The following is a 19,374-nucleotide window of genomic DNA, read 5'->3' on the forward strand; positions in this document are numbered from 1 at the left end:
CTGTTGCGAAAAGGTGCCATCTCGGATGCAGCGTGCAGGGCTGAGGGGGTACTCTGACTTTCAACTGCAACACAAGCATGCGTACAAATGTGAGTGTTACTCTGTGCACAGATAAGCGAGACATACACACTCTCATGCACAGAAAGGGGTGGGGTAGCAATGAGGGGCTCGGTTAATGGCTTTTAAATTTCCACTGAGTGAGTGACTTACAACTGTGGAGGAGCACAGCTGTTCCTGATTTGGGGAACAAAGAGGGGGGAACGGCAGCGATCTGAGAGACTGGACTGGGCTGCTCGCATTTAATGGGCTAAAATCTCCCAGGAATGACACGGATGTGTGCGTGTGTGTGTGTGTGTGTACGTGGGTCCAAACTTGCCTGTAAGTGTCTGTGGTCATCCTTCATGTACTTACTTTGTCTCCCTTTGTGTGCATATTGGTGCATGTGTGCGTGGGAGAGTGGGAGGGCAACAGGATATGTCTGCGTCTACAGCCATAGATTACGGCCGCAGAGCTGCGCGATAGTGGAGGTCAACTCCTCGGGGAATAAACTACAGTCAGAGCGAGCAAGAGGAGGCTCAGATTCAGGAGATTTAATGTCGGGGGAAAGGAAGAGGGAGAACGAAGGGGAGCGGAGATTAAGGCCAGAGCTCATCTAAGCATGTCAATAAGAGCTGAAAAATCTAACGTCAGCCAGGTGGAAAAAATCCAACATGCTTTGATCAAAGACTTTCAGACAACGACACAGCACGTTTGAACACAGCCCCGCTTGAAAACCCCATGCTTCTTTATGTCAAACTTTTATAGTGGGGTTCCACTGCTTGAAATACTGCTTCCTGCGCCCCTTCCACCCACCCACACGCACACACACACACAATCCCTCCGTCCACACACATAACTTCTCCCCTCCGAGCTGTGCTTTGTTTCCTGCTGCTGGAGAACGCAGCTCTTTTCCTCGGAGGCCCCCTCTCTGCACTGCAGCCTTGTAAAACATAGCAGGTCAGCGTCACATGACTGGGGTCTAGGACACTGAAGGCTGGGGCTGGCCTTCTGCCGTGGCGAGAAGGGGTTGGGTGTCAAAGTACACATGGGTGGGGCAGTGGAGAAAAAGACTGACAGCCAAGCGGGTGAGAGAAATATGGAGCAGGGGGGGGAAGAAAAAACAAAGAGAAATACAGAAAAGCGAGGCAGCGAGGAATGACTTTTAGCCGTAAACCAATAATTCTCCCGAGAAGCTGAAAATATAAAAGAATATTATTTCCATCCATCCATCCCTCCCTCCCTAAAGAACACCTCTCTCCACTCTCATCTATCACCTCCTCCCTAAAAACAGTGTAACTCTTTTTTTCTCACCTCAGGTCTAAGATGCTCAGTCATCCGTAGACTGATGCAGACGTGAATGGGAGTCTCCACTCCCTCCCCTTCCTCTTCCTCTCCTCTCCATGTTTCACTGAGTGATCGGGGCTGACATACATATGGAGCGCACTCATCCTGGTAGCACTGAAAAGAGGGGGAGGGGAGAACATGCACATACAAATACATGAATGCACATGTACATGGAAGGCTATCAATATCCACGCACATATATTCATTCTCCAGACATGACTTTATTTCTGTTTCTGCCTTATTTTCTTCACTGCTGCCCTCCTTTTTGTTGTTGCTCTGAATATTTGGAGTGTTCCCCCCAGAGGTCTCCAGCTTTATGGGAGTCCTGTCACACTAATAGATTTCACCTTCACTCATTTCTCTCCCATCTCTTTCTCTCACTGTCATTCCCTCTCTCTTGCCTGCTTTCTCATCTGCTGCCCATTATGGGCATGAGAGTCTGCTAACCACAAGCAACAGTAGCAGTTTTCTGAGGGAATTAAATATCTGTTGCTTTTTTATTTGTTTATTCCAGCGGCAAACATGTCTGTTTAGATTCATTTATTTTTCAAAATGAAGTTCACATTTCTCAAAAACTGCTGCAGCCCGTGGCTCAAAACACACTCACACTGTTTAATGTGGTTACAGTGGGACATTTAAATTTGAAGCAAAGCTAGCAGCTATGAGGTGCTGCTAACAGCAGAAGCACACTGAGCTAAATATTAACCAGCTAATGTGGAAAAACTGTTAAAATATCAGTCCATTTGGTTAACACTTCTTTAAAGCTATACTCATTGCAGTGGCACTTTTGTCGAAATGCTAACATCAGCTAGCTAAGAGACATGAATTCTCATTAGAGGATGAGCTAGCACATTAGCAAGCTGGTTTGTTATCTGAAACACCTCTATGAAGCTTTTCTTTTACACAAGAGTAAAACTTTGAGCTAAAAGCTAACATCAGTAAGGTAAAAGGTAAAATACTCATAATAAATGGAAATTAGCTGATAAGTTAGCAAACAGGTATAGTGTCTTGAAGCTGTGGCTGTTATGACTGTGAGTTATATTTGTTGTTTGTAGCACGGATGTAGAAGCGCTGTTTTGTTTGTTTCTCTCTCTGTCCTCCATCTCTCCTCTTTCGTTCTCCTTGCTGCTCTTCTGTAGGTGGTACCTGTGATTGGCTGAGGGGTGTGGGGACGCACCAGCTCCTGGTTGGAGGAGAATGTGACTTGGTGGGGAACGATCGGCTGGAATCAGAGGACAGTTCGGACGCCAACTCTTCTGCCTCACCACCGTCATTCGTGTGAAGTCGTATTCGAGTGTTGTATATCTGTGTGTGTTCTCAGTATGAGATCAGTATAGATCTGACTTTTGTCAAGTTTAGAATTTTAAAATTGCAGTCGTGGTAAGTAGGGGAAAACAGCATGGGAAGGGGGATCATTTTTCTCCTATTTTTATGTCCAGGGAGTCAGTCCCAGGGTTCATATGTTTTTTTTTTTACTCTAGAGTTAGGTAAGGTATTTTGATTTATCAGTGTGATTTTGTTTGTTTCTTTGTTCGTTTTCTGTGCCTCCCTGAGGTAACCTGAGTGAAAAAAAAACCTTTAAAATAATTAAATATTGGTTAAGACTGCAAACTTGATTCTGTTTCCTTTCTCTGTTTCTGAATTGAGACACTCTGGTGGTGAGACAGGAGAGGTCACTTATGTTATTTCCCAGTTTCCCTAGACTGGATCGTAACAGTGGCACTTTCAACAAAATGCTAACACCAGACAGCTAAATATGCTGTACAGTACTAGCATCAGATGCTAACATTAGCAAGCTATCATATAGGGCTGGACAATTAATCGGATTTTAATCGTGATTTCAATTTTGCCATCTGACTATCATAAAAACAATATAATCGAAGAAAAACAATTAATATGCCACACAGTGTAGATGTATGCAAGTTCCTGTGCTTCATAGCTCTTCTGTGTTCCATGTGCAGCCATGTGTGTATTAATCGTGATTTCAATATCACTTAAAATAATCGGGATTCTTAATTTTACCATAATCGCCCAGCCCTACTATCATACTGTTATAAATTCTAACATACATAAATACATATGGTTTGATATTTATCTTGTTCACAAGCTTTGTCTAACATATTATCATGCTAATTCGCGCTACTTAGCACAAATTTCAGCACAGTAATTAGAACATCTTTGCTTTTTTGCACATATTAAGTCATAAAAAAAGCTTTAAATTCAGAGCTACTCAGATGGAAAAAGGGAATTCCAAGGTTTTGATGAGTCATTCTGTGTGATAAAATGTAATGTTGCCTGATACTGATCCCATTTGAGTTTCAACTTTAGCACTAGACTTAATGAATGAACTTTACTTAAAGCTAAGTCATCTGCTTTTCTACAATGATATCACAGCTGTGGAACTGAGTAGTTCTTAAAATGGGGTCAGTTTCTGTCTCAACCTGTTTAGAGTAATCAAGTAAATTAAATTTCTGACAATAGTTGAATAAAGTCTGAGAGTTGTCATGAACACATTCTTATTTTATGATAAATATGCTTTTGTTCCGGACTTGTTGTGTCATTCTTGCACACTTTTGCAACAACAACCTCTCTGAAGCAGTTTTTCTGTTTACCTCTGTCTTTGTCTCTATTCCACAGCCTGACTCTGTGTACTACCTCAGACTTGTGTATTAAAGTGTCCTCTAGAAAACAACCAACAGCAGCCTCACCTATCCTTTCACCTCCTCCCCCTCTATCGTCCCCTTTCGCTCCATCTTGCTCATCCCACATGTCACATCACATTTCCCAGGCAGCCCCAGGAAAAGGGCAGAGGCCTTATGAATTGATGTGGGTCGCTTGCAGGAGCATGGCCAAGACAAGGACGGACACACACACACTCACACACACACATACAAACACAAAGGTGAACCATAAGGGTGAGGTGACACTGTGTACACATGCTGTCCTTCACATGTCACCTGCTCTCATCTGCTGTGTGGTCGTGCTCTCTCTGAACCAAATGTTGGTTTATTCATAAATCTGAGCTCATGACAAAAACACTCACACAGAAAGAGAGAGGTGGAAAGAGAAAGAGGGAAAGAGAGATCCTCCTTGATTCTGTAACACTTTCTCAGAGGGCTGTGACAACATTGCAGCCTTACACCACATTGTGCCCCTGTAGTTATGAAAGTAGATCCCTTGCCAGCCTGTGCTCCTCTGTGACCTCAAGACAAGCTGTGCAATGACGACACCTATTGGTTGAAGCAAGCACTTGTGCTGCTGGAGGAGCTGTTGAGGAGAATATATGAGATGAATAACCGGCGATATTGAGTGCATTCATCATCCGCTGACAGTAAATTCGCAGGAGAAAATTGACATTAGCTCATAAACATCTATCACGGGCTTGTGTATTCGGCAACACACATTTGAGTGTGGAATGCGCGGCGGATGAATCAGATGCAATGGAGCAGAAAGAAGAGCTACGCTGTGATAGTTTTGGTGTTTTTTATTATCGCAGCACAGTTTTCACACACACTTTCTCCCCGTCATAGACTCATGATTTATCCTCAGCACAGCCCGGACGCACAGTTTTATAAGTCTGGTCAAACAATTCTCGCCTCTAATTGGTTAATGGAAGGCAGCGGAGGTTTGGTGTGAAAAAGGGGAATCCCATGAGCCATTGAGGCCTGCTTCATGCCCACTGGACTGGAAGGGAGCCAAAATCTAGTCTGCAACTGCACTGGAGATGTTCCAAGATGGACGCCTGCAGGGAACAGCTAAACTGCCGTGAAAGTCACTCTTCTGGAAACATGGAGGACATTTAAAATACTAGAAATATGATTAATGTTTGAACAAATTGTTCAAAGGACAAAAAAGTTTAGATTTTGAAAAACTTAATAACTCAGAAAGGATTTAATAATCCGGGGGAAAAAAAAGCATATCATATCAATTATGCATCAGAAACTGATCCATCTACTCATGCAACGAACTCGGGGATGAGAAGTTGCAGCATCATATCGAGCCGCCCATCGCTCTCAGCACTTCTGAAAAAACGCTTCGTGGAAAAATGGAGCAATTTTTAGAGCGGGTGTCTTGAAGCTCAGTGATCCACAATGCTTCTGCATGCAGACGTCTCCCTGAGGATAGAGAAAAACACAGGATGGAGAGGGAGGGAGGAGGCAGAGAAGGGGTAAGGAGGGAAGGGGGGAGAAAGTGCAAACTGAAAGAAGGAGGAGGAGGAGAGGTGAGAGGGAGAGTGATGCAGAAAGAAAATATAGACAGGGCGTTCAGTCTTAATATAGATTGTTCTGGATAAAAGGTCAAAGTGGTGAGGGGAGGGAGGAAAGCTGTCCCTCCTCTCTGTCCTTCATCTCTTTTTCCTGCTGTCTCATCCTCACATCCCTGCCATCAACAGAGGGGAAGAAGTACTCAGAGGTTCACTCAAGGAAAGGTTCAAGCGTGTAAAAATAGTCCAGGGCTTAAAGTCCTGCACTTAAAATCAAACTGAAGAGAAACTACACGTGCAATAATGTTATCCCAGAGTACAAGTTAACCCTACAGAGCCCAGCGTAGTGCGGGTGCTACAATTTCCATATCAAGCTGTGATTGGTGGTAGATTTGAAACCAGATAAGATGGATCTATCATTATTTTTGCAAATAAAATCTGGGAGTTACACTTTAATATTTAGTTCTCTGCATATCCCAGAAAGCTGTTTCCTTACACTAATGTGTTTGCAGAAAACAGTATAAAATGTAAACCACAAAAATATTACAATCCAGCTCAGACTGGGGCTGTTCACATCGCATAAGGTTAAATACACATCATCAAGTTTCTACTTTTACATTTTTAAGGGACAGTCATTAAATTTCTGTATTTATAAAAATATGTGTAAAAATTTCATTTTTCTACAGTTTATTGCACTTTTTATCAATTCATTTAGTTAGTCTGGGTTATATTTTCTTAAGATTGGGGATATGAGGGTTGTGTTGATGTAGCAAAACAATGACGCTACCGAGTGTAAAAATGTAAAGATATGCCCTGGGAGACTTGGTATGGTAGGTCATAAAAGGTTAAGGACAAAGTGTCCCTCATTATTAGATTTGACGACTGATGCTTGGCTGCTAAATAAGAAGCACTTTGTTTTTGATTCATGAATACAATGAATGGGGTGAGATAGAGAACACAACTCTATCTTGTGCTTTTTGTAAAATAAAAACTGAAATCTTGTTGGGGACATAAAAAGTTCATGGACCCTCAGACTGAAGTGATCTGATGAGTAACAGGAGACCCGAGGACACAGTTTTTTAGTCAGGTTTCACAAGGGATTCTGGATTCTGCTCACTGTGTATGATCACACATTCAATAAGAATGGTAATTAGCTTTTTTGTGTCTTATAACATATACCGAGTAAAAATGTTGGTAGACACTAAAGTGTGGGGTAATCAAAGCTGATACTACGGGCTGCTCTTAAGGACATACTTACTTGGTGATTCTCAAAATGAGCATAAAAAACAACTACAAGACACAAATGAGCCCCCCTGTTCTTTGCTGTGGATTTATTTCTTTGTCCCTTCTGTAGGTCAGATTTAAAGTGGTTTTCTATAATATGTCCGATAAAGAAACACTGACAGGCAACAATAGAGGAGGCTTCTAGAGAGCTGGCCACTTGGGAAAAAAAAGTGCGCTAGCTTAACAAGTGAGTACATTTTTCAAGCTGTATAACATGTAAAGCTTCTGAGGAGGTATTAGAAAGGCAATATAAAGAAAATACCCCTTCTTTAAAGCTCCTGTGAGGAACTTGTAGTTTTTGTGAATCCTGGGGACAAAGCAGTTTCTGCTGATTTCAAACTGTACATGTACGACAAAATGTAGTCCTACTTTGACTTTACAGAAAATGTATTCATTATCAAGATTATTTCTGTGAAAATGTGAACAAAGAGCGTGTGAAACCTCCACACAGGAGTTTTAATTTTTCAAGGTTACGGTAGCTATTTTTGGTGTTTATTTTTAACACAATGTAGAGGTGTGAAAAAATATTGATACAGCAATGTATCCCAATACTTTGACCAGCGATAAAATATTAATATTTAAACTCTTTATATTGATATTTTTGTTAAAATCAAAATTAGTTTAGTTAGTTAGTTTAAAATTTTAAGTTTTATTTTAACAGCATAATAGACTGATAAAATGATAATCATGGTCATGTTTTGTGCAATATTAGATTTTTCATGATTAATATTGGTAACACCAAGTGACATTTATCAGTTTGACCAACTGACCATGTCCTTCACCCAATACTTTTTTGCAGCATTAGTTTAAAGTGACAGTAGTTTAAGTGACAAATGTGACACACTTTATGGTTTCAAGTAAAGTGCATGTATAAAACACTGCATCTGACTTTCTTTATTTTAACTACAATAAAATAGAAAAGTTTTCAATCAAATAGTTAACTGGGTAGAATATCGCAATATATCACAATATTGTGATATTGTGGTATTATTATATTGTGACCCAAGTATCGTGATGTGTATCAAAACATGAGGTTCTTGCCAATACTCACTCCTAATACAATGTAACAGAGATACTTAGTGTCTTTCTTTGCTTGTGGTTAAAAAAATGGCCTTCAGTCTATTCACAAGTTAAGCAACACTGTCCTTGAGCAAGGTACTGAGACCTTAAATACTCCGGTGAAGCTAACTGAGGCTGAAGTCGGAGTTCTTATTCAGCAGCGTTCAGCCGTGAAAATGTGTAATGGTTTAAATATGAAGCAAGGTGTTTTGTGATAAATCTGCTTCTCCCAGATTCCTCAGCTCCAGGATAAGGCCTGGTGTCGTCTTCTTCTTGGACAGCAGGACGATAACACAGTGTGGTATTTAAATTCGTCCTTGTCCTATCAGCTTAAACCCGCCAGCTGTGAAAGAAACAGGGGTCAGGGTTCAAACTGTGTCAGCGGCAAATGTCAAATGACTCGTCCCCTACTGTGACTGTCACCTTGGTTCATCGTTCAGGAGGCTGACCAACCAGCAGGAAGGTATCGAAGAGGGGGGAAAAAAGAGAAGAACAGGGGAAGAACACGTCTCTGGAGGCTGGGCGGATGCACACATGAAAATGTGACGTTGCGTAATGGGATATTGCATAACATGTCCCATTTGATACCATGTCACTCACTGATGCATAATAGCACCCCACGTTACGCTGCTGGTAAGCTAAAAAACCAAAGAGGAGAAGGGGGGAGGCTTTTTTTAGGAGGTGAGGTGGGACGATGGGGTGAGGAGGTGGAACATGGAGAGCTCATGGTTCTGTCTCTGAGCAGAAGACGTGGAGTGACGGAAGAGGACAGCCAATGGGATGAGGGCGCAGTGTAGTGGAGTGGGAAGAGGGTGGGGGAGGGGGGGATAGGGTGATGGTGGCTGTGCCGGGTGGAGTTGGTGTGTGTGTGACGGTGGGTGGGCGAGGGAGCGTGGTCGGTGCTGGTATTTCTACCCTGTCACATCGCGTTAGTGTGCAGTCGAGCACGACTGCTGAGCACACCACTCCGGACAGCTCCCTCTCCATCCCTCCCTCTCTACACACACACGTTTAAATTCACAAGGACACACACAAGCGCACACACACACACACACACACACACACACACAGGCACATGCTGTAAACTCCCATGAGGACCACAAGGACGTCCAAAACAAGTGAGCGCTGATGGAGTTTGACAGAAACCAGGAGAGAGAGCTCAACCTCCGAACTTTACCTCCACCCATCCACCCACCCATCCATCCATCAATCCATCCATCCATCCATCCATCTATCCATTTGTCCACCATCAGCTCTATCCATTGCTCTCATTCATAGGTACAGTCACCAGTAGGAAATGTCACATACTTTTTCTCTTTCTCACAAAAAATGGGTGCTCTGAGTGGAAAAAATGATTTGCAAAAATAAATCAGAACCAAATGAAATCCGTCCATCCCAAAAATGTGCGCGTTGGGGAAAATTGCAACCTGATTTTCTTGGCTCATTTCTGCAGGAACACATGCAATGTGTCATTTTGTTAAGGAGGTTATAAACACAGATTTGCAGACTGCAGAAGGCGAGAAGTGAACCATAACAATTTACTTTACAGGCGTTATAAATACTACCACATTGGGTGGAAAAGAGCAGCCACAAAATGATCATCTTGTGTCACATATTGTGTCAGAGGGAGGCAGCTCGGCTGCTCTCTGGTCACTGAACGCAACACGACTTTTGGCTACAACCCAGCAGCTTGGACACTTCTTTTCTTCTTGGAATTCGACAAGAGTGGGGTATGGAAAGGAGAGGAACTGAGTGGATGATGATGATGATGATGATGCACCATTCACACTTCCATTAGGCAGGAAAACAACAAGAACACAAGTGAAGAGGATGAGGAGGAATATTTCTCAGTAAATGCTGCACTCACACACTTTTGCATCCTGTGTAAGAAAACTAGAAGAGGGGAGGGGTTGAGGGGGTACAGATGGATGAGGAGGACATGGAGGAGATAGAGTGGCGAGGTGTGATGTTCGCTGACCCGAGCTCTTCGGTGACGCCATAAAGTTGGAGGCACGCTTCAACGGCTTTGATCGAGGAGAGAGATATAAGCTGTCCTTGGACACCGGCTCTGCGCGTCAGGCCAGAGAGTGGCAAATTACACGCGCACACACACACACACACACACACACACACACACACACACACACACACACACACACACACACACACACACACACACACACAGGGCACAGTCAGCGATACAGAGGGTCAAATAGGTCAAAGTTATATAACTGAGCCTGAATATCCAGAACAAAAGCACGTCTGTTCACATCCACAACACACAAACACAAACACAAAGTCACACACACAGAGTCACACACAATCCACACTGTTGGATTGTTTGGGATGTTTTCTTTGTATAAGAGATTTAAAAGAGTTTTTCTAAGAAACTATCGATACTTAGAGAGATCAATGCCGCTCTTGAGTCAGTGCAGTTCAAACAAGGGCAGCAGCCAGTTAGCCTCCAAAACAAAAACTCATTTTTGAATCTAACAAACATAAGCACCACTTGAGCACAATATAGTGTAGAGATTAAGCAATGTCAGATTCTACGGCCACCTTAGGGCAGAAATAACAAGTTTTAACCATAACACTGACGTATTATTAACTTAAAGTTGTTACAAAGCTTTCACATCTGTTTACACATCCAGCAACATTAGCATTCATTTAATCTGTGAAACACATCAGCTATCTTTTAGCTCAGCTTTGGTCTTAACCAACTTCTAATGAAACGAAAGGGGTTTTTTTAGCAAGTCACAAACTGCTCTGTCTCACAAAACAATCAGCCAAAACCGCAGACTGTATATTAAATTTACGTAGTCTCTACAATGTCAGCCATCTGTACCTGAACAGATTAATGATGCCAGTCGTCAGCGGGCACCATATTGGAAACAATGATTTGAGAGGCAGGCTTTGAGTCTCCTTATAAGCACCCACAGAGCACCAGACCTGTCAGTCACATGAGCTGCGCTTCTGATTAGACAAACTTGTGATCTTAATGCATTCAGAAACCTCTGCGTTAAAAAAAAAGACAATTACCCCCTGTACAGTGTGCATCAACAGTGAAATTTATGATTTGGACAAAAGCCAGTCTTGAATGGCTATGAATCGTTTCTTTTAATGCTGGAAAAAGTCTGTTTTTTGGCTTGGTGTGTGCGTGGTGTCCAGTCTTTCTGCAGCCAGCCTCAAGGGGACCATCGACAAACTTCAACTTGTAGCACTTCACCATAGGCTTCATTTTTTGGCCTAAACCTGCTCTAAAGCTTCACAAAACCTGTATGATTGTCATTCTTAGTCTACGCATTTAATAGTGAACTCTGACAAATAAATGTAGAATGGAACAGAAAAGAAAAAAAAATCAATCCTAGATAGGAAATTCAGATGTAGCAATACAAGAAAGTATGCAGTGCAAAAAAAATAAAAGAAAGAATATATGAATAGAACCATATAGGTGCCAACTACAAAAAAGTATTAAAAAAATAAAATGTAGCATCCTTGATAAAAGCTATAATTTTGCTGCCTGTCATTAAGTCAGCCGAGCCCCTAATGTTTTAGGTATTTTTATTAGGGTGTAAATGACGTATCTTGGATTTTTGGAGTCAGCCTCATGTGGGCACTCATGGAACTGCAGTTTGCAGCATGACGCAATGGCTTCATTTCTTTAACAATGGAGGTTGGCACTTGAGTTACAACAAAAAGATGGTTAGAAATTACATTCAGGTCAGATTTTGTGACTACATAACAAGAAATACTGCCACTTTTCAGAAAAAAAGCTTCTTGCATGAACAAGTTACCATTGGTACCAACAATCGGCCACTAGGGGGTACTAAAACACTGCTGGAACTGAAGAATCTGAGGCAGGTTGATTTTATAAATAACCCCTTTCAAAATCCTGCTTTCTTTCTATAATTTAAGTTGATAAATTATAACTGTAAATATCAACTGATAAATCAAGGTGACTCCTGTGTGAAGCCAAAATGAGGCCATCCCTTGAGGTGATATGTATTTTCATAATATGTTTTCTCTCAATCACATTAAGCAATAATGATGTATGGCAAGAGTAGGACACAGCAGAGGGGAACTATAGGGGACTTTGGGGTCTTCAGGTAAACTATACTAATCCTGCCATGTGTTGTTTGCTGTGTTTACCTGTTGGTTGCTTAAAGGTGAATGTGTACCCACTCTACGTGGATAGTTTGGGGGGGCACAGAGAGGCCAGCAGGGGCCAAAGGCTTGGTTTGGCCCCTGGTGGATTTATACAACCCTGATTCCGAAAACACACAAACACATCGAGGACAAACCAGGGCATGGTTTAGATGTTGACAGCTGTTAGCTAGCAGGTATTAATGCTTGGGAGGCACATGTATAATGCATAGTTTGGAACAGTGTTTTTATTTCTATTCTTTGGGGCAAAACTTCACTGAAAATGCTTTGCATACACCTTTAGAGAGCAAAATGTGGTCGTAGCGCAGCGTGCCACGTATGCATGAATGTAGAATTATCTGCCTGGGATATCTTGGAAGTCAAAGGCGACCTTACAGCTGAAAACTATCACAGATATTGAGACAAGCTCTTTTTCACAATTTCTCAAAATGTCAAAAGCGTGACAGTGATGTTTTTCCCGTAAATTAAAGCGATGGAATCAACATTACTGAGTCACAAGTTCTCCAAACTCTCAGTAAACATGCAGGCTGTTATGCTTTAAACTGGGCACAGAGCCGTGCAGAAACTAAAGCATCGAGCGAGCTGTTAAGATTGTGTGTGGAGCAAAGAAAGCAAACTGTGGGGATGATGTTTATGAGTTTTCTCCTTGAAACAGAAAAGCTTCTTATCCAGCACTGTCCCTGCATGACTTGGCAGAATGTGAGAGGAGCTGTCAGTCAGCCAGGTGTGTACTGAGAGAGCCTCCATGGGGGGCCAGAGGGAGGACACAGGTAAAGCACAGGGAGCCCCTTAAGTGTCTTACTCAAGGTGGAGAGCGAATGAAGGAAAAGGAGAGAGGAGAAAGAAAATGAGGGGGAAGAGGAGGAGGGGGAGGTTATCACTTCTATCTCCTCCTCGTGTCGGTGTGAAGGGAGTCGCTGAAAACAGATGACCTACATTTTCTTTGAGACAGACTCCTGCTGCGAGGCCTCCCTGGATCCAGAAAAAGATGGAGTGAAGTATGGAGAGGCACAGGAGAAAAAAAAACAGAGTCTGAAGAAGAGGAGGTATAGATAGACAGAAACAGGCACTCCTCCAGTTTGACAAGGCAGACATGAAAAGGTAAGAGACGCAAGCAGACAAAAGGAGAGTGGGAAAGTTTTGACGGTAATCCTCTTCGACTCTGCCTTGCTTCCCTCTCGAGTGGTTATATAAAACACATCTAGAATTCTGTTCTGTGCACTTCAAAGAGCCTGCACCGCTTTGCAATCTGCATATATGATGCGTCCAGGGAACAGCAGCAGGGAGTGTGTGTGTATGAGCGTATGTGTGTGTGTGTGTCTGGGAGAAATGTTTGAGTCAAAAATAAGCTTCTTTGGAGAGTCTTTAGATTACTTTGTGTTTAGATGAGCCACTTGGATCAATGACTGCTTAAGACTTCAAAGGCAAACATTTGCTTCACGTCAACGTGTAAACAGAGCTTAAATCATCAAAAACAAAAGGCGGTTTAATTCAATCGACATGAATCTACATGCTTTTTAAGGTAAAAAGGCTGAGAAGTGCACTGTAATGTGTCATCCTGACCCGAGGTTAAATACATGAATTTACATAAGAAGAAATCAGAGTCTGACTCACAAGTGTGGGTGCTGTCATAGAAATAGTGCAGCTTCAAATAGAGTCATCTTACTGGAGATGAAGGCTTTTTAATTCCTGGTTAGCTGCTCCACTGCTGCCACCTAGTGTTGACAAGGAGAAATAAAAATGTCTTTTCAGGCTGTAAAGACAACTATTAACTTTTAAGAGAGTACGTAAATAACAATTTTCAGCATACAGAGCTCATTTTTCCCATTTAGATTCCAACAAAAGTAAATGCAGACGAGGTTTGCTTAGCTTGACAGTAGTCACATTAGTTACAATAGGCTACTAATTTGTTGAGCAAATTATATTATATGCTGTTTACCTTGGTAGGTACCTAGGTAGAGTAAAGTGAATGCACGTGTTTTCTTGGAAGAGAAAGGGTCTATGTTTATCAATGCTACGAGTGCAGGTAATGTCAATTTAAGAGCACAGTAGTCTCAGTCACGTGACCAGCGCAGGAGCTCGTAGGGCAAAAAGAGCGAAATGCGAACTCAATTTAGCCCTTTGCCAGCAGCAAAAGAAAAAATATATGAAATATATGGAAGATAAACTGATAATTATATGTTTTTACTTATAGATAAACAGGGAAATTTGCTTGACACCACTTTGTCAGGAGAATATCAGAATACAAGTGTCCTGTAGTAAAAACAGTAGCGCTAAGCTACTGTTAGCTTGAATGCTAACCGTGTGAACAAGTGACAGTTGAAGATGTTTGCAGCTCACTAAAAGAAAGAGTACTACATCGACTAAACATACATGAGTTCAAATAATTAGTGTTTTCTTTAACTTACCTTTGATGAATTCTTTACTCATAGGCATGATGGTTTCCATTCTTTTGGTCGTTCAGCATAGCCAATAAAGCAAAGCACAACCCGGTCGTCCATCAGATAGTACATCCTACGTGACGTCATGTGACAGAAACGATTATTAAATCCTTTTTTATGACAAATCTTAAAAATAATGTAAGGGAGACACGTCCCAAAGCTAACATCATCTCAGACCTTGAAACTGTTATTTAATTACAGATGTGCAGTTATGAACAAAGTTAATGTCAGATAATGTCTGCCCCTTCTTGGTTTTGATTGGCTGGTGATGGAGAATGCTGCGTTCAGGTCATGGACATTTCAGAAAGTCATTTTTTTAACTTTAGTGTGTTGGAAATTTTGGTTTAACTGCTCTTGATTTTTTTAATCAAGGTTTAATTCTATTAATTAATTCTATTAAACCCTTAATGTATTTGCTTTTTTGCCGACATCACTAACCTGTGGGTTGATCAACATATTCAAGTTAATATGTGTTTCCTAACAGGTTTCCTTCATCTAGGTGACTCATGACCAACAATCAACCCTGATATTACATTACAAAATATAGCAATGCAAAGAGTTGAAGTGCAGTCTGTAATCATGTACATTTTTTTTGACTGGAATAACATGTTGTTCATGTTAATGTGGAATATATACCAAATATACCAAATTTTGCTCAAGTTCCTGAGTGATTGTTAAGTCTTGAGGTGGCATTCACATGCATTTTCCCCATAGCAATCTGTTCCCTTTATTACTTTAATTGGTTCAAAAAATACTTTGCAAAACAAGATGAAGTTCATGCTGAAACTTCTTTATCCTCCCCTGGTGACTGATTGCCGTATGCAACTCCTCTATGCAACAAACGAAACTTGGGTCAAACAAAAAATTGAATTCATGTCAATCCCATCTTATTCTTAAATGTAGTTTCTGGCATTACTTGGTTCTTATCATGCAGAAATGTGTAAATGTTTTGGATAAGCTGAAACCGTAATTTGGTGTTCAAAAGTTGACAGGTTGAAATATGGGATCCCAGAGAGGAGAGAGAGGGAATCAGCGAGAGGAGACATAATGAACGCTGACAGCAGAAACATCAAACTTTCCATAGCCTTGAGTATCTGCTATAAATCAACACAAGGATCTGTTTTGCTGTGGACTGTACTGACCTGAGGGACATTTTATCAGTGAGTTAAATGTGGTTTTGAGTTAGCAGTAAGGGTGTGACACTGAGCAGATCGCTTCTGTGCGTGCCTTGGCTCCATCAGCCCAATATGTCAGCACCCTTTGAGAGTGTACTGTGGGTTCACATCACAGAATGGGAGGAGAACGAGATGTGATATCCATATTAATACAGAAGTGAATATGATACCCCTCAATAGAGATAAGGGGAACAATTGTGTAGTTAAAAGATAATATGACAGGCTGATAAATTTGTTCTTTTTAATAAAAAAAACACAGAATCTAAAAATAAATATGTACTTTCATTACAAATGGTGCTATAAAAATGGCTCTCAGATTAATGATGTCACAAATCTTGCTCTTACATAAACATTTTGAACTGAGATTGTACATGATCACAGAGAAAAAGTTTCTCTTCAACACACAGGTGTCAAAACAGCCAACTTAAGTCACGCTCAACACAAACACCTCAGTGAAGAGACTCATACGGGAACATTTTTCAGTTGAGGGGAGCTTTAAAATGACAGGTTTTTCTGCAGGTGAATAAAGCAGGTTTGATGTGAGTCACTTATGCCACCCACGAACATTTCAACAATTCATGTGTTTCAAGGCAGCTGAGTGTAAAAATAAAACTTAATGATGGGAATAACATTTTATGTATTCATGAAAACAGGTTAGAAATACCTCCAAGCCATGCCTCAGCAAACAGTTTCAGCATGGTTGTGTTTCATGTTGACAAGTGATTTTGTATTTGACGGTTTAATATGTAGACGTATCAAAAAAGAGAAAATAAAATGATACTCATACTTACAGGATGAATAAGCAGTTTCCCGTCAAGCAACCTACACAGCCACATGTTTGAAAAATGCCACTCAGCCTGTTTAAGATGTGGTTTGACAGATCACCATTTGTCGTGGCAATCAGGGCATCCGCAAAGGAACAGTGAAGGAAGTGAAGCTGAAAACTGACTTTGAACTCATCTAAGGTGCACTTTGAGGAACCCTGGCATTTTCAAAGAAAAAAACAGAATTATCCATCAAATAACTTCCTAAAAAATACTTCAGTCTATAAGTCACACAATAAAATGAAATGTGCAAACACTTCTCAAACAAGTGAAACATTAAACATCAGAATAAACAACGATCATAAAAAGGTCACAAGTTCACAGAAGACATCATCAAGTCATTCATGATAACGTGAAAGATAAAACTGGAGCAACCAGTCCTATTGCACTGCTGTAAGGTACACTTTCTGTTTCAAGATCTCTCATCACTCATTAGAGATGACTAAAATGATCATATAAGGTCATTGTCCAGATCTAAAACTTTGTTTTAATACAGCACAGTTTATAAATGGCTTAATAGGTAACAACTAATCACTGAATCAATGAATAACGTTTACAAAGACTCTCCATGGATTAGTTACAAACCATTAATAGGATTAACTTTTGTTACAAAACTAAGGAAAAACTTTTGCCTAAGTCTTTCTGTGTTCTAGTATTGCAGTTATGGAGTTTGGTCCATCTGCTCTGCCGTCTTTTTCCACAACTTAAGGTCATTAATAAAGACTTTAGTTACAACATGTGAACATTTTATAAAGTAGGGCACTGTATGGTCAAAGGACACAGTTACAACACTGATAAATGTAGATCTCACACACTGCAGTTGGTAATATTAGTGTATTATTATGAATTAACGGAAAAAAAGAAGTAGGATTAAAGTATTTTTAACAAAAGTTGAATGAGTTTGAATCCTTAAAAACTATGATTAGTAATACTTTTTGCACTTTCTACATACTTTCTTACTTTTGTTTTCTTAAATGCTGCGGTGACTCCTGAATTTCCCCTCGGGGATAAATAAAGTATTTTCTATTCTATTCTATTCTATTCTATTCTATTCTATTCTATTCTATTCTATTCTATTCTATTCTACTTAGGTTGGAGCCCAATGGTTTCCTTTAGCTGCTGTCATCTGATGAAAACTTTTTCTTCTTTGGCAGATTTAACTGCTACCTGATATTTCATACATTCTAATAACCGTCACCACAGCTAATCACTTAAAAGATGTGTCTTCCTTAACTTCCTCAGAGAGTAAGACAGATTTAAACCTTCTTCAGAGTGTTGACTACATGTGAAGTTTCTCTTTGCAGCACTAAACAATGGACTGTAAAACTAGAGCAAGCAAATACATTTGAAGTCTTGTTTTTCTGTCTTTATCAAGGATGTACCCATTTTTCTTATCAGCTGTAACCAAAGGTTGGTCCCCTCTTGCGCTGATTGTGGTATGTAACACATCTGCCATGTAAAGCCTTCGCTCTCATCTCCCAGTTTCTGTCTCAGGAGTCTAAAAACCTTCTTTACTTCACAAAAATGTACACATTTCTACATAAACATAGGAAATGCCAAACAAAAAACCCAGAAATAAAATCATAGCAGCATATTTGAGACTGCCCCTCTCACACCATGAGGGTCTTGGTGCTCACATATTTGCCTCTCGACTTGTGTCCGAAGCTGGAGACTTTCCTGCTGGTGCTGCTCCTCACAGACCCTTTCTTCAGCCGCATACTGCTGGGTAAACTCCCTGACATCGCCTTCCCAGGTGGTTTCTCATTCATCTCTGCCTCAGCCTGCTTTAAGTTCACAGAGTTCTCACACACACAGTAGTGCTCCAGGTCACGGGGTTGCTGGTTTGTGCAGAACCACTTCATGGAGCTGTAGAAGAGCTCTGCACAACTGGAAATGGCTGCTATCACCCCCACAATGAAGTAGAAGCAGAGGAAGATGGTTTTCTCCGCCGGGCGGGAGGTGAAGCAGTCCACTGTGTAAGGGCAGGGGAAGCGGCTGCAGGGGAACTGGGCCTCCACCTTGAAGCCATACAAAAACCACTGTCCCACCAGAAACCCAACCTCTGCCAGCATCCTGAAGACCACGTTGACAATGTAAAACCTCCTGAAATGACGCTCATCTCTGGAGATCTGGCTGCTGATCTGGCTGGATTTAGAGTTGTTGCCTTTTTTGTTGCTATGATGCATGGCATACATGACGAAAACCAGAGACGGCGTGGCGATGAGGACGATGTGAAACACCCAGAATCTGTACTGGGAGATAGGGAAGGCTGTGTCATAGCAGACCTGTTTGCAGCCCGGTTGGGCCGTATTGCAGGCAAACTCCTCTTGCTCATCCTCAAACAGGTCGCTGGCTACAGTCCCGAGGATCAGAATCCGAAAGACAAGCATGAGAAGGAGCCAGAAACGACCCAGCATTGGGGAGTGGGTCTGGAGGCTGTCGAAGAGCCCACCAAGGAAGCCCCATTCACCCATGATTTCAAGGTTGTGATTTCTTCAAAGGAAGAACAACTTATCCACCTGTGCCTCTCAAGGAGTGAACTTTTTCTGAAAAGAAAGAAAAACTAAAGTCTGTTTTATGATTTCCACTTCATGACTCCTACTGATACCAAACGGACCAACCTGCATTTTACAGGCTCATGGAGCGGCAAATCACCTGAAATCAAAGAGAAAGCAGGATTTGAACACCATTGACCTTTGACTCAGGGAATAAAACAAGAGAACTAGTTTATTTACAACCAGTTTGCAGGAGATAAGGAGAAAAACGGTTGAGTTTCAATATGAGTGGTATAAAAACACTATTCAGCACATTCCTTTCCAGGTTCAGTGGATGTAAAAATG

The 19,374-nt window shown here is 41.2% G+C and overlaps 1 protein-coding gene across 1 annotated transcript; it reads right to left on the reverse strand.

Annotated features, from left to right (window-relative positions):
• Window positions 1-18,144: 18,144 nt before the first annotated feature.
• LOC141785424 (gap junction delta-3 protein-like) lies at window positions 18,145-19,008 on the reverse strand. Its single transcript, XM_074663751.1, has one exon. It carries the CDS (start codon window positions 19,006-19,008, stop codon window positions 18,145-18,147), a length of 864 nt encoding a protein of 287 aa, XP_074519852.1.
• Between the last annotated feature and the right edge of the window lie 366 nt (window positions 19,009-19,374).

This window comes from Halichoeres trimaculatus, unplaced genomic scaffold (assembly GCF_033239565.1).
Source record: "Halichoeres trimaculatus isolate MK-OKI-2021-1 unplaced genomic scaffold, fHalTri1.1 fHalTri1_scaffold_23, whole genome shotgun sequence".
In the NCBI taxonomy this organism is placed as follows: domain Eukaryota; kingdom Metazoa; phylum Chordata; class Actinopteri; order Labriformes; family Labridae; genus Halichoeres; species Halichoeres trimaculatus.